The 16,009-nt window shown below is 53.9% G+C and overlaps 1 protein-coding gene across 6 annotated transcripts in view; it reads left to right on the forward strand.

Annotated features, from left to right (window-relative positions):
• TRAF1 (TNF receptor associated factor 1) overlaps positions 1-15,246 on the forward strand; it is a 23,344-nt gene extending 8,098 nt beyond the window's left edge. For all 6 annotated transcript variants that reach the window (XM_027034979.2, XM_053204704.1, XM_053204703.1 and 3 more), the window contains 5 exons: positions 6,979-7,044; positions 7,529-7,939; positions 9,451-9,628; positions 11,572-11,720; positions 13,938-15,246. In XM_027034979.2, the coding sequence (XP_026890780.1) occupies positions 6,979-7,044; positions 7,529-7,939; positions 9,451-9,628; positions 11,572-11,720; positions 13,938-14,156 (1,023 nt within the window). In that variant the 3' untranslated portion in view covers positions 14,157-15,246. The remainder of the gene's footprint in view (positions 1-6,978; positions 7,045-7,528; positions 7,940-9,450; positions 9,629-11,571; positions 11,721-13,937) is intronic.
• The last annotated feature ends 763 nt before the right edge of the window (positions 15,247-16,009 follow it).

The raw sequence follows: 16,009 nt of genomic DNA on the forward strand, positions 1-16,009 counted from the left end.
CCCCGACCAGAGCTGGTTTTGAGGGCCCCCCCCTTATCCTTTCCTCAGCAGCCCCTCCCCTGCAGGCCCTCAAGGAAATAAGAGTGAGGACCCGATGCATTTTTCTAGAACTGTGCAGCTTGCAACACGGTATAAGAACTAATTGGATACACTGAGGCAGGCCTCCCCGTTGGGACGTGTTAGTGAGCTAACCCTGAGACCCCAGCAGACCCCTGGCTCTGCGGGGGACCCCCCACTCCACCCGCAAAGAGGAGGCCATATGCCACATGCCTTCTGAGGCCCCTGCCTGCTTGAGTGCTCCAGGAAGATCGTTTCCAATTTGGTTTATGTTTGCCTCTTAACAAAATTAATACACACGCCTTGTAAAATCTCGGATAATGTAAGTAAGAGAGAGTTTAGATCTCTCCAGGGGCTTTAATTTCTCATCTTTGTGAATCGGACTGAGGGGGAGCCTGACACCCCATAACCTTTAGTTGTGCCCTTTCCTTCTGTCCCAGCTCCCGAGGAACTTTAGGGACTCCTGGTGTCCTGCAGGGCACAGTTTGAAGCTTGCCGCCTTAAATCCAGTGAAATGACTCTAATGGTGGAATGATAGGAACCATGACAGGCTTCCAGGTGGGAGCGGGTGCTGCCTGCGTGGGAGGCCTTTGCCTCTTGGGCGCAGGCAAAGGCAGACCCCATCCCTACCCCTGCTTCCCCGTCTGAGGAGGTCGGCACTGCACCCCCAGTGGAAAGCTGGGGGCCAACATGAGCCAGAAGTCTCACACCTGCACAAAGCCACGACTGGAAAGACCAGAGGTTCCTCTGACCCCTCCTGCCCCTGATGGGAACTTTGGGGGACTTTTGACCAAAGCAGCTGATTAGGAGTCAACACTTTGCATATGTGGTCATCCTGAAGTTTGTGCATCTGGGGAAACCTGGGAGATGGGGTGCAGGGTGGCCGGAGCCCAGCCGAGTCCAGCCCAGAGGTGCCCGGCCTTGTGAACACTTTCCATGCCATCTGCTTATCGGCGTGTCCTTGTCTTCTGACTTCATTAGAGTAACATCTGTCCCAGAAATGCTCACGGCCACGGGTTGATCAGCTAACGTAAGACGCAGATATTAAAGGATCACCGTTGGCCTAGTTAGAGGCTGCATTCTTGCCTGGAATGACATTCCTATAGAAGTGACCGTGAAATAGGGGGCAACGCAGTGGCTGCAAAATCACGTTCAATTCTGCCTGCCTGCGACACTGTGAATACGATGGCGTCTCTCACTCTCTTCCCTTGGAGTCGGCTCAGGAAGGCCAAAAGCAAGCTGGCATCTGATGCTGGTGGCTAACAGTAAGCCACGGGCTCGTTACCTCCTGAAACAATCACTTCTACCTCATGGTTCCTCTTTGGACTGAGCTGAAGTCTGTTTCTCTTACGGCCATGAGAGGCAAGTCAGTCATAGGCTTCTGTCCCCCAAAGCAGGCCTGCATCTGTGAGAAGACACTGACCGTGTCCCTCTGGAGTCTGTCCCCAGTCTCTATGCGTTTGAGGGAACTCTTTCTCCCATTTCTCGGTGTCCCTTGATGTGTGATGCCTGGAAATGAACCCCCACACCCTTACACTTCTGAACTTGATAGTTACATCTGTAACCTTGTCGACCCCATGACATCCTGTGTCATGGGTGATGGTAATATTCCTATTTTACCTAGATATTAGGTAATATATTGAGGCTCAGTGAGAAGGTGTGCCTGAGCCAAAGTCATACGACAAGGGGGGGGAAGGCAAACCTAGGCCAATGGCGGCTTCTCTTGGGGGATCACCCCAAGTGTTTTATGCAGGTTTAAATAACACAGTCAGCCCGAAGTACTGGAATCCACCAAGTGCTGTGGAAAAACAGGAATAGGCAAGGCTGCTTTCTACTAGGAGACTCAGGGAGGGCTTCCTGGAGGAAGTGGTGAGCTGAGCAGAAGGTCCCAAAGAGGAAACTGGCTCGGGTACAGAGGAGGGCAGGAACTGGCAGGTAGACAAACACTGACCCGGCCCGCCCTGTCGCCATAAAGTGCCTATCTCTCAGCTGACGCCAGAGCAAGACCTGAGCCAGCCTCTGGGTCTGATGCAACAGTGTGGTCAGTGCCTGGCCCGCCGCAGGCCCTGTGTTCTGTGCAGTGGCTTCACAGAGGCCCTTCTTCTGCTCTGGCACTCTCTTAATGCTCTCACATTCTCGGGAGCCCACAGGCCCCCAAGTGGGGGGGCCTCTGGATGACCCCATCACAAAGGGCCTGGGTAAGCAGGGTGGCTGGGAACACCACACGCCCCCAGACTTCTCGGATACAGACAGAAGGACAAGTGTTCCCTCAGGGCTGGGGTTTTGTTTTCTGTTTCTGTTTCCTCTTCAGAGAAAATTCCACTGCGAATTTTATTTTTAGCAGTTTGCAGGCGGTGAGGCCACTCACACAGGGGCCGCTCATGGCACCAGACATATACCAGGCTTGGCCCGGGACGGATGCCCCGTTCTTCCTCTGCAACCCCAGCCTGATTCCCTCTCCTGCCCCTCCGTCCCCAGCCTTCAGGTGAGGCCACCCTTTGGTGAGAGGAGGGACCCTGGTCATGGACTCCAGGCCCCTGGCTTATACCTCGTCTTTGCCCTGGACTTGCATCACCCCCTTCAAATCACTGGTCGTCCCTGAGCTTCAGATTCCCCGCTTGGACGACAAGCAGAACCTCAAAGCCCCAACCTCCTCCTCATGGTGCCGTGAGATCCGATGGGGCGGGCGCTCACACAGGTGCCCGGAAGGCAGCAAACCCTTGCAAGGTCCTGGAACTATGGGACAGGAGACCCAGACCCAGCCTGGTGTGACCTCAGACGCGCCATGACTCAGTTTCCCCAAAGCTGCTGGCACCCTGCCTGCCTCCAGAGATCGCTGCAGGGATCCCACGAGATAACACGCAAGAGTGCTTTGACGCAGTTTCAAGACGAATACGCCGAGGATGTTCCTCGCCTCCCCGAGGAAATCGCACGGCAAAATAGGGCTTTACAGGATTAGTTATTAAGAGTTCGAGAGGTGATAAGTAAGTGAGAAGCACGTATGTGACAGCAACGGGAGAAAGGAAAAAAACGTCCCAAGGGCAAGGCTTAATCCCTAGGAATAAAAATACAAATAATATAATACCACTGCTACTAATGGAGGCTAACATTTTTCGAACACTCTGATGGGCAGAATGGTATCCACAGATGTCGACATCCTAACTCCCGGAACCTGGGACTGTGTCATCTTACATGGCTGGGTTGGTCTGCTCAGCCTGCCGTGACGAAACACCACAGACCACGTTGGCAGAAACAATAGAAATTTATTTTCTCATGGTTCTGGAGGCAAGAAGCTGAAAACGGGGTGGGTTTCACGTGCGGCCTCTCTCCCTGGCTTTGTCGATGTTGTTTTCTTCCAGCGTCTTCAAATTGCCCGCCCTTGGTGCCCAAACTTTCTCTTGTTACGAGGACGGCAGTCCTATTGGATTGGGGGCCATCCTAATGCCCTCATGTTGATCTCTGTAGAGACCCTGTCTCCAAACAGTCATGTTCTGGAGGTTAGGACTTCAACAGATGAATTGGCGGGGTCAGGGGAGGGCGGTGGGGTGGGGAGTGGGGGGAACACAAGTCCGCCCATAACAGTGGCAAAAGGGACTTTGCAGATGTGATTAGATTAAGGATTGAATTGAAATGGAGAGACTACCCTGGATTGTGTAGGTGGCTCCAGGGTCATCACAACAGTCCTCATAAGAGGAGGGCAGAAGAGTCAGAGTTAGAGAGTTTGGTAGCTGTTGTGCTGCGGACTTTGAAGGTGGAGGAAGAGACCGTGAGCTGAGGGATGCAGGCTGTGGCTGGAAGAAGCAAGGGAACGGATTCTCCTCCTAGAGCTTCCGGAAGGAACTCAGTCCTGCCAATACCTTGAGGTTAAGGCTTCTGATCTCCAGAACTGTCAAGAGAATAAATTTGTGTTGTTTTAAGCCGTTGCGCGTGTGGTATTTTGTCACAGCAGCAACAAGTAACTCATACCACCGCTTGTAAGCATCAGCTCGTGTAATCCTCACAACTCCATGAGGCGGTTGGGAAGCGTACTATGATTATCCCCGTTTTGCGGATGAGGAAACTGGGGCAGGGAGCGGTTAATGACTCTCCCAGGGCTGAGCAGCCAGTGTGTGAGGTGACTGAAATGGGCTTTGCACCCCTTCGGGCTGACCCCAGGGCCCGCTAACCCGTGTGGCAGTCCAAGGAGCGAGAGGCAGACTGTGGCGGGCCTGTGGGCAGCCTGGCTGGCCACCTAGGCCTCCGAAGGCCTCCCGGTCCACCTGCCCGTCCCCTGTAGCCACGGGAGGCCGATCACAGGCCACGCCCATCCGCGCATCCTGATACATCCAGAAGGTGCTTTCCGTGCCGCAGCGCGCTTTGCCTGCACAGACCACACCAGCAACGTGCAGCGGCCAAAAGAACACGTGCTCCTCCACCTGCGGGTGATGTCTGAAATTCCACCCTTAGTTTTGTCACTTTTGCTTCGTTATCCCTTCTGTGACTCACTTCAGACTTAGGGGGCGAGAGCTTACCCCTGGTCCGTCCCTTCACTCAGGAACCAGGTCCACTTCTAGCCTCAGGCACTCCATTGTGGCCAAGTGTTGAAAGCTACCTGCTGGGAGAGGCCCTGTCGCCACAGGCTGGGTCTCTGCCAAAGCTGCCCTCTGCCCCCGCCCCGGTGAAACATCTGTGTTCCATTCCTTGCCGGGAACAAGTTGTGCTTGAAGCCCCGGGGCAGGCGGTGAAGGGGAGGGCGGCCCTTTGCTGAGCTGTGTTCTGTGCCCCACACCAAGTATACTCAGTAAACCCACAGCTCTTGTTTATTTTACTTTTAAAGAATAATAACTAGTGTGGCCTTGTATTTGCTTAGCCTAAAAGACCTCTCCTTTCCCCCCGCTTTTCTCTGTATCTCCCTTCATTTTGCCGCATAACATTATTCTTTTTTAAAAACAAACAAAGCTCTTGGAAAAATCAAGGTATTACTTATACGCAATAAAACTCACTCAAGTGGATTTCTCTCGAGTTTGACGAATGCCAAGCAATGTATACATCGTGTGACCATTACAGCAAAGGTGGCGAATGTTTCCACGCCTGAAAAAGCTTCCTCGTGCCCCCCGGCTAGTCAGTCTCCCCAGTTGCGTCCCCAGGCAGCCACTGAATCCACTTTCTGTCACTAGCGTTTATTTTTCTCTAGAATCTCCTAAGAATGGAATCATAGTATATAGTCTTTTCTTGTAGTGTTTGACTTCTTTCACTTACCGTAATGCTCTGGGGGTTCTTCGGTGTCATTGCACGTATCGGCAGTTCAGTTCATCTGATGGCTAGGGAATGTTCCAGTGTGTGGGCACAGCACACTTTGTATATCCATTCACCCCTTGATGGATGTTTGGATTGCTTCCAGTTTGGGGCCATAATGGAGAAAGCTACTCTGAACATTCACACACACAGGGATGTGTGTTTCAGGTTCTCTTGGGTAAATTCCTAGGAATGCAATGTGTGGGTTGTGCAATAACTTTATAAGCGTGCTTTTATAAGAAAGTTGCTTTTTAAGTATCATTTGACTGTATGATATACTTGCATCAATTTTTCCAAAGTTGGGTGTACCATTTTTCACTCCCAAGTTCCTCCACATCCTCACCAAAAACTGATATTGTCGTTCTTTTTTAATGTTGGCCATCTAGTGAGTAGATCATGGTAGTTCACTGTAGTATTTCATTATAATTTGCATTTCTGGGATGATGAGTGATGTTGAGCATATTTCCATAGGTTAGTTAGTTCCTTTTCCAATGTATCTATTCATTATTTTGCCCATTTTGTTAGGTTGCTTGTCTTGTTTATTGAATTGTGAGAGCTCTTTATATATTCGGGATACAAGCCCTTTATAGATAATATGTTTTGGAAAATTTTTTCTGCCAATCTCGCGTGAGTTTGTTATTTTTTTTAATGTTTATTTATTATTGAGAGAGAGAGAGAGAGAGAGAGCACAAGCAGGGGAAAGGCAGAGCGAGAGGGAGACCCAGAATCCCAAGCAGGCTCCAGGCTCTGAGCTGTCAGCACGAAGCCCGATGCGGGGCTCAAACTCACAAACCGTGAGATCCTGACCTGAGCTGAAGTCAGATGTTTAACTGACTGAGCCACCCAGGCACCCCCTCCCATGGGTTTATTCTTGATAAGAGATGGTGATATTGTGTGGAAAGAGCTCTGTGGCTCTGCTGCTCCATAGCTGTTCCTTCCTGGGCAGACTCCCCTCTACGAGCCTCAGTTTCTTCATCAGTAAAACGGGAACCAAAAAAAACTATTCTGCCTTCCTCACAGTGTTGTTAGGGGCCCTGATCAGAATCATGATCATGAAAGCATTTTGTAAACTCCTCAGGTGCATAAGTTGGTTAACAGTGTTGTCAAGTTGCTGTCGCATCCTGTCTGCGTCCCTCCCCTCAGGGCACACATTATCTGTAACGGACAGCAGTGCAGAGCAGACATGCCTCAGTCAGTCAAGGATGGATTGCCAAGGAGGGGTGCATTTGGGAGCAGAGGCCTCCTGGGCTTCAGGAGGAGGGAGGTGCTCAGTCATGCAGCCCAGCATGCTCCCAGTGTCTCCCCTGGGACAACGCTGGGAGCACAGCTGTGACAGACCCTCAGACCCGTGGGGCCGACCAAAGAGCGAATGACGACTGTAGGGCTGGGGGGAACACGCCCCAGTGCAAGAGGTAGCAGCACTGCCCAGGATCATGACAGAGGCCTTGACCCTGTTGTGAAGGACAGTCCTGCAAGGGCTGATGCTCGAAGGAGGGCAAAGAGTCATCCAGGCAGAAGGAACAGCCTGTGCAAAGTCATGTGAGCCAGCCCAGCTCATGCCCTGGCAGATCCCAGTGCTTTGCAGGGAGCCGCAGTGGTGGCCACTGGGACACACGTGACACCTAATGACCTGGTTATTGTTTCCAGGATCGCCCCGAGGTGGCTGAGGCTGAAGTTGGGTGCCCCTTTGCTGGTGTTGGCTGCTCCTACAAGGTAAGCATCTGGGTGTGAGAAAGGAGACCTGCCCACTTCAGCCCCTCCCAGATTTTCCCACATCAAGCTACTCCTCTGGATGCCCCTTACATCCAGATGACTTCCCCGAGCAACAAATCCCACTAGTGAATCATCCCCATACTCAGGAAAGTTCTTCTTAATGTCTCACCTGGGCCCTGTAGCATCACTAAAATACACCCCCTCCCCCACCCCCCACCCCCGGGCCTCTCTCCGTGGTCCTGAATTATCACTGCACTCAAGGGCAGGGCAGAATTGTTGCTCTAGAGGCTGGGGTGCACATGGCTCATCCTGGGCGTGTCTGATGCCAGGATCCTCATCCAAATCCCTCTTGCTACACACACCCTTGTGCTGGGTGAATGGATCTGACTTTCCTTGGCAGCCGTTGGGTGGCAGGTGTCTCCCCTGGTCCCTGGTTCTTCTCAGCCTTCTCTGTTTTCACTGACCAGCCCCACTCTCTCGACAGGGGAGCCCAAAGCTCATGCAGGAGCATGAGGTCACCTCCCAGACCACCCACCTAAACCTGCTGTTGGCGTTCGTGAAACAGTGGAAGGCCCAGCTGGGCTCTGGCCTGGGCTCTGGGCCCCTGGCCCTGGAGCAGAATCTGTCAGACCTGCAGCTACAGGCGGCCGTGGAGGTGGCTGGGGACCTGGAAGTTGACTGCTACCGGGCACCCTGCTCTGAGAGCCAGGATGAGCTGGCCCTGCAGCACTTAATGAAAGAGAAGCTCCTGGCTGAGCTAGAGGAGAAGTTGCGTGTGTTTGAGAACATCGTCGCTGTCCTCAACAAGGAGGTGGAGGCTTCCCACCTGGCTTTAGCAGCCTCCATCCACCAGAGCCAGCTCGACCGTGAGCACATCCTGAGCTTGGAGCAAAGGGTGAGCATGGGAGGCAAGCTTACCTTCAAGGCTGGCTCGGGGGTCCCCTTTGCCCCATCTTGTCTCCAGAGCAGCGGACCAGCCGCCTTCCTTCTAAGCATTCTCCGCACGCAGAGCAGTCACCCCTGCCCATCAGAAATATCTCTCCCGTGCTCAGGAAGAGCACCGAGTCTCAAGTTGTAGTCCAGGGCAAACTCCTCCATCCAGTATGCTTCATTTCCTTTGCCTGAACTTCTTCCGTGATAGGATAGTCCCTTCCCAAGCATCTCATTCCACTGGTAGACATTGTTCACTATGAGAAAGTTCTTCCTTATGCTAAACTAAAATCAGCCTCTCTGTGTCTCCCCTGCATTGTTCAGGGCCCACAAAACAAATCTGCCTTCTAGTCCCCATAGAAGCCCTTCAGATATAGTGTTTCCTTCTTGAAGCTAAACATTCCTGGTGTGTTCACACCTTCATCAAAGCACATTGCTTCATGCTGTCCTCATATGCTCTGTCTCAGTCTCTAGAGAATTCCCCACACTTGGGGGGTGGTCCCAGACCAACTCCAGTTGATTCACCTATCTGATAGTTCTTGGTTGAGCAGGACTATGCCCTCCTTTGTTCCAGAGCTTATACTTTTCTTGATAGAACCAGTCACCATTCTAATGTTGTTTTTTGTTGTTGGGTTTTGGTTTTTGGGGTTTTTTGGGGGGGGTGGGGGGGTGATGGTCCAGCAATACTATATCATTGTCTCAAGTTGAGTTAGGCCTGGATTTTAGTTTCAGCTCCACCATTAACTTGCTGGGTAGGTCTGAGTAAGTCGTTTCCCCTCTCAAGATTTTAGCTTTCCCATCAGTAAAATCAGGGATTCAATTTCCTTAAAGGATACTCACTTCCATTCCTACCTTCCCTACCCGAACATACCCAAGAATAAATCTGTATTTTTTTCAAATGTCAACGGGCGAACCCACCAGAAAAGCAAGGCACTGGGTTCAAGTGACCGAGTAAAACCTCTCTTCATGTAACTCTTGCCCCAGTTAGAAGGAGGGCTCTCCGAGGGCAGCAACCATGGCTTCAGTTCATCAACAGCCTTCCTGGCTCTACTCTTACATGCCAGGAACTTTGCAAGGCCTGGACACAGAGAGAAAAATGAGCATGGGCCCAGCCTTCATTAGGAGAAATCATCTATCTGGTAGGAAGGGCAGAAAGATGCATCTTATAAAACCTGCTGTAAGGGCTCTGTAGAACACAGACGAGAGAGAGAGACCAGCTGAGCGAGGGCAGTGGTTGCAGGCTTCCCAGAAGAAGGGCTGTGTATGCCAGATTCCTGATGGATAAACAGAGGTGGCCGGTGGAGAAGAAAGGCAGGGGGATTCCAGCCGGGAGGGACAGCATGAACAGAAACAGATACTTGAGGGAGGCATGGTCAGGAAGGCATACTTTCAACAGATCTGTCTCTCTATCCTATCATCCCCTCCCCATCCCTAAGCTGCATTCTGGTGTCCCTGGCTGAATGGGCTTCCCCACAGGTGGTGGAGTTGCAGCAGACCCTGGCCCAGAAAGACCAGGCCCTGGGCAAGCTGGAGCAGAGCCTCCGCCTCATGGAGGAGGCCTCCTTCGACGGCACCTTCCTATGGAAGATCACCAATGTCACCAGGCGCTGCCACGAGTCGGCCTGTGGCCGGACCGTCAGCCTCTTCTCTCCAGGTACTGGCTCCCCCCCCCCGCCGGGGCACAGACCAGCAGGGGGAGGCAGGCTCTCCTGGACCCAGGAAACAAGCAGGGACAGCAGCCCAACTCTGTGACTGCCATGCTGTGACCGCTGAGGCCACACTGGGACCGTGGAGGAGGCAGGCTCCCCACCCAGCCACATGGAGCTCGGGCTGTTTGAACCGGGCACGCCTTCTGCCTCCCTGAGATCAGTCACATTCTGCAAATAGGAGTAAGATTGTTGTCTACTTATGTGGCTATGGGCTACGAGAGAGTGCTGGAGCCAGAGCTCCAGGAAATGAGAGGGGTGCAGAGGATGCTTTCCACAGGGGCATCTGGCAGGCCCCTGCCGTCAGAGAGCCAGTGGCCTGAAGTCAGGCCAGTGGAGAGTTCAGTAAAACGTGCCTTCGTAGGTTGTGGGTAGCGGGTGAGTGAGTGCTTTGTAAACCCGGCCATTTCGCATTCATTTCTGGGGCCCCTGGGCCTGGCTGGTTACTCAGTAGACTTTTCTCTGAATTAACCAGTGTCCCTTTCTGTAACAATGTGTATATTTGTGCACAAAGTTCTCGGACCTATGTGCTTTTCCGACTCCTAACACACATGCGTCTAAGTAAGGGGGTGGATGGTTAGGAGGATTTCTGCAAGTTACTATCTTATTATGGGTTGTTGTTTTTTTTAACTTTTTAATGTTTATTTGTGAGAGAGACAGTGACAGAGACAGAGCGCCAGCAGGGGAGGGGCGGATAGAGAGAGAGACGCAGAACCCAAAGCAGGCTCCAGGCTCTGAGCTGTCAGCATAGAGCCTGAGGCGGGGGTGGAACTCAGGAACCGCCAGACCATGACCTGAGCCGAAGTCAGACACTTAACGGACCAAGCCACCACGGTGCCCCTCTGCAAATTACAATCTTAACAGCCTCTCACGTTTGCCCCAGCTTCATACCTTCCCTGTTCCTCAGCTCCTCTGCACCCGCGACCAACAGGGCTGGGAGGAAGAGAGGCATTGGCCTTTGCCCCACAGCACAGAGCAGGGCTGGCTCCCAAAGCCGGGCCCCTTTCCTCAGGGGCAGCCCGCTTCATGGGGTGGCCTCACCTCCTCCACGTAGGCCTTTTTTCCTCACTTCTTTCCAAAGAGGGGGAAAAAGCAAGCAGTGTCTCTGGCTTCCTGTTTTACCAAAATGTAAGGGGACAGATGAGTCAGCCTGTCAGTCTGTCCCTCCTCCACCTCTTTCTGCCTGCCCCCACCCACCATCTTCCATCAGCCCCTCCCAGAGGGGCCCTCGTGGTGACAGCCACTGGCACCCACGCTTGGAAGGCCCCTTCGGCCACCCATGGAGAGAGCCCACGGGCCCCTCTGCGTAATCACCAGGGGATGATGATTCATCCCTCAGGGGCCTTTGCCAAGGTGGCGGGCAGAACTGTGAGCTGCCCCAGTCTCCCCCAGCTTCCAGGGGACCCCCACCACTTGGCCTAGGGCAGCAGAAAGAGGTCAGTGTTGTGGGGTAGGAGCCCTGGCCCCTAGGCCTGGCTCTGCCCCGGGCACACTGTGAGACCAGGGCCAGCCCACTTCCCCTTGCTGGGCTTGGTTTCCCCATTGCAAAATGCAGGTTAGTTAAATCAAAAGTGTGGTCCGGGGGCCAACAGCATCACCACCCCCCGTCAGAGATGCACATTCTCAGTCCTCGCCCGGCACGAGTGCATCAAAGTCCAGGCCCGGCAATCTGTGGTCTGACGGCGGGTTAACAGCCACTGAGCTAGATGATCTCCAAGAGCCTGGTTCTCCTTGATGCCCTGGAATGGAGAAGAGCACTGGGTTCCAGCCCCAGACGGCTTAGTCGTAAGCCGCTGACCTTGGGCACGCCTAGCACAGGTCCCAGATTCCTCGTCTGCAGGTGCAATGCCCTCCAGCTACCCCTGTGCTGACTCTGGCTTCCACATTTCAGCTTTCTACACTGCCAAGTACGGCTACAAGCTGTGTCTGCGGCTCTACCTGAACGGGGACGGGACGGGGAAGAGGACCCACCTGTCTCTCTTCATTGTGGTCATGAGAGGGGAGTATGATGCTCTGTTGCCCTGGCCTTTTCGGAACAAGGTACGGGCTGGGGGTGGGTGGGGGTGACCGGGCGGGGTGGGGAAGCCTGTGCCCTGGTCCTCTCTGCATTTCAACTTCACCTTTTATAAGAGAAGAGCCGGACTTCACGTCTGGTATCCATGGCTATCATGAGGGACTAAAATGCCTGGACCAGCTCCCCAGGATGGCACGCAGAAATGAAATTCACATGCTGGGGTGACTAAGGAGAACTTCCTGGTGGAGGTGCTGGGGGGCTAGCCTGAACTGGCAGCATTTTCAGAGAAAAGGGAAGGAGGCAGTTAACCGCTGCACACCTCTTAGAATGGCCGCAATCCAAAACACTGACAACACCAAATGCTGGCAAGGACTTGGAACAGCCAGAACCCTCATTCGTTGCTGGCAGGATTGCAAAATGGGGCACAGCCACTTTGGAAGGTAGTTTGGCAGTTTGTTACAAAATTAAACATACTCTTACCATATGATCCAGAAACCACGCTCCTTGGTATTTGCCCAAACGAGTTGAAAGCTTTTGTTTTCAAAAGCCTGCACACAGATGGCCCTAGCAGCTTCGTTCATAATTGCCAAAACTTGGGAGTAGCCAAGATGTCCTTCCGTAGGTGAGTGGATAATATTATCCGTGCTAAAAAGACATGAGCCACCAGGCCATCGAAAGACAGAGAGGGCCCTTAAATGCAAATCACTGAGTGAAAGAAACCAGTCTGAAAGGGTCTCTACAGACTGGTTCCAGCCATATCACATTCTGGAGAAGGCAAAACTATGGAGACAGTGAAAATATCAGTAGTTGCCAGGGGTTGGGGGCGGGGGGAGGGGGCGACGAAGAGGCAGAACACAGATATTTTTAGGGCAGTGAAACTATTCTGTGTACTATATTTCCGGATACATGTCATTGTACATCTGTCCAAACCCAGAGGATGAACGCACAGCACCAGGGGTGAACCCGGAGGTCAGCTGGGAACTTTGGGTGATTATGATGTGTCAGTTTAGGTGCATCAGCAAATGGACCACCCTGGGGTGGGTGTTGGGGAGGGAGGGGAGGCTGGGTAGGAGCAGAGGGTATGGAGAGATCTCTACATTTTCCATTCGCTTTGGCGCTGCACCACAAACTGCTCTAAAAAATAAAGCCGATTAAAAGTATTTAGAAGGAGGATGGGAGCAGGGAGGTGGGGGAAGGCTGGGCACTCCCTGCAGGCAAACAGCAGTGGCAAGGGGGCAGGGTAAGGAAGGGGTGGGGTCGAGCATACAGACCTCAGCGAGGGTGGAGGGAGACGGACGGAAGACAGGTGGGGCAGGGGTGGGGACGCCACAGTGGTCTGGGTATGAGTCAGTCAGCAGGTCGTGGTTCCCATGCCTGTCAGGCAGAGTTTTAAAATACCAACGGCTAGTCTCACTACTGTAAATGGTGAGGCCTGAGCATCAGGGTTTTTAAAGCTTTCCCAGGGCTCTCTAAAGTGCAGCCAGCGGCACCTGGGTGGCTCGGTCGGTTAAGCGTCTGACTCTTGGTGTTGGGTCAGGTCATGATCTCCCAGTTGGTGAGTTCCAGCCCCGCATCGGGCTCCACACTAACATCAAAGAGGCTGCTTGGGATTCTCTCTGCACCCCTCCCCCGCGCCCCTCCCCCCCCCACCCCGCCGCCAAATAAATAAATCCACGTTTTAAAATACAGTGCTGCCCAATTCGAGAACCACTATGGTAGGCATCGGGTATTTCAGTGACATGTGCCGGAGAAAGGGGTGTGTGTCACACATAGATCATTGGCTTCTGAGGGGCCGCGTATCTGTGCATCCCAGAAACTCCATTCACATTTCAGGGCATTGACTAACAGCCCCTCTGCGGAAGGCCTGTGTGTTCTTGCCCCCAGCCTTGCCCCAGAAGATTCCAGGCGTAGTTGATGGATCAAACAGTTCCCAGCAGGAAGGGGCGCTGGAGGCCATGGAGTCTGGCCTCCTCGTCGGTGCTTGGTCCCGCCTTTAGCACCCGACCAAAGTTGACCACAGCTCTGAATTCCCTCCCTTCTGATCCCTACTCATGGGGCAACCTTTGAAGACTGCCCAGAAACCAGATGCTTCCATTAACCGGGTCTTGCCGCATGCCAGGTGCGGTCCCCACATTGCTTCTTTGGCTGCCAGTCTGCCTGAGCTCAGGGGCAGAGGGGCTGTACGGGTGTCCCTCGGTGCTGCCGCCCAGGGCCTGACCTCCCACCTGCCCCCTGCCGCACAGGTCACCTTCATGCTTCTCGACCAGAACAACCGCGAGCACGCCATCGACGCCTTCCGGCCCGACCTGAGCTCGGCATCTTTCCAGCGGCCGCAGAGTGAGACCAACGTAGCCAGTGGCTGCCCACTCTTCTTCCCCCTCAGCAGGCTGCAGTCACCCAGGCATGCCTACGTGAAGGATGACACCATGTTCCTCAAGTGCATCGTGGAGACAAGCGCTTAGGGCGGGTAGGGACTGTGCCAACCACACCTGACTCCCGAGCGAGCACCACTGGGGGTTTAGTAAGATGACTGAGGTCCTGCCCTTGGCGCCCAAGGTCCCAGGGCACGATGTTGGGCCGGGCTGGCAGGATCTCAGCGGGCCTGCCAGACTGACCATGGCTGGCCATCAGCTTAGGTGGCGGGGCCTTGGGCTGGGACCACAGGGGCAAAGGGTCCAGGAGATGGCAGCCGGGTCGTTCATTGCCCTCTGCACCGAGCACACAACCCTGCAGGCCTGGGAGCAACTCCAGCCCTGAAGGTTGAGGCGGACTCTGACCAAGGGAGGGAGGGACTATGGACCAGGCCTGGGGCATGGATGGTGAGCGTAGGGAGGAACGCCTGAGCAAAGAAATTCTCAGATAGGAAGATCTGTGCCCAGGGCGGGAAGGTATCAAGTTGGGGCTTGGATTTAAAGACCTTCAAGTTCCTTCCAACCCAGAAAGTCTTCAGTTTTGGGCCTCTGGCCCAGAAGAGACCTAGGACTTGAAGGGGTTCTGGAAACGTTCAGGAACCTCATGCCCACCAGGCTTCTGACTCTCCTTCAGTACCACCAGGTGGGCCGGGCTGGCCCGCACAGCACCTGCCATGTCGGGTCTGGCATCTCCGTTCCCCACTGCACGGGGGCCCGCGTAGGTCCTGAGCCCCGTGCCCGCCAGCAGGACTCCCCTGCACCTCCTCCAGGTGAAAGCTCCCAGGATCAGCCGGAAGAAATGTGGAGAAGGAGGGGGGCACAGACTCTCTGCTCTCCTTCCCTTGGAGGCCCCACCACCTTTGCACTTTCCTGCATCTCGTGTCACCTAATTAAGCAAGGTATTCACTTCTCTCAGTTGGCTGATCAGGGCCTCTGAGCCACTGAGCAGAGGCTGTCCTTTTCAATATGTATAAAACCAAAAAAAGAAATTTTTGTACATTTCTGTTGAGGTTTCCATGAAGTGCATATCCAACCTGGGCCCAAACCAGGTACCCCACAGCTCCTGAGCCTCTTTATTTGAAAATGGGGGGCAGCGCCCTCACTGGCCCTGCCCCGCGCACGGGGTTTCACGAGGCCCAAATACAGCCAAGGAAGAACGAGTGCTTTGTATGTTCGACAGCACCTTGCTGTGCGTGAACATGCCAGGCTTCCTTCTCTTGCCCCCGCGGTGGACAGCTGGTCAGTAGTGGAGACTTCCCTGCTTCCCCTGGACAAGTGGAAGCAACAAGTAGAGGTCTGGCCCAGCAAGTTCTGGGGACTCCTGCCTCAGCACCTGTGTCCTGGCGAATGACATCTTCGTCCCTCCCCCCTGGGTGCTGAGCTGACGGGATTGAGGACAAGCTGCTTCTAAAGACAACTACTGTTCTTGCCTTTGCTCACACGTTTCTGATGGGAAGAGACACATCCTCACTTCTTACAGCGTGAGTGGCAGCCACTGTTTCAGCAAAGCCTCACTGAGCCCCGCCTGTCCTCCCCTCGCCAGACACTAGGGAGGAGGGGTTAAGATGTGCGCCCTACCCTCGAGAAACTCTTGAGTTCAGTGGGGGGAGCAGGTACATAAGTAGATCTTTGAAACTGATGTGGAAGAGTAGCTCAGAGAAGGCACAGGATCCCAGGTCCATTGGGTGAAGCAGGAAGGGAGGGCTTCATGGAAGAAGTGACATTGAAACTCAGCCTTAAAGTATTTTGAGATGCAGAGGATAGGCGTGTGGGGGAGGGGGAAGACACCAAGGTGGGAGGCAGTTTTGGCTGCAGGGAGGGAGGGTGTGCGAGGCAGAAGCATGGAGGGGAAGGGAGGGGAAGGCTGCACCCAAGGCAGCAAGGCAGTCCCAGCTGTCTGAAAG

Source organism: Acinonyx jubatus, chromosome D4 (assembly GCF_027475565.1).
Source record: "Acinonyx jubatus isolate Ajub_Pintada_27869175 chromosome D4, VMU_Ajub_asm_v1.0, whole genome shotgun sequence".
Lineage (NCBI taxonomy): Eukaryota > Metazoa > Chordata > Mammalia > Carnivora > Felidae > Acinonyx > Acinonyx jubatus.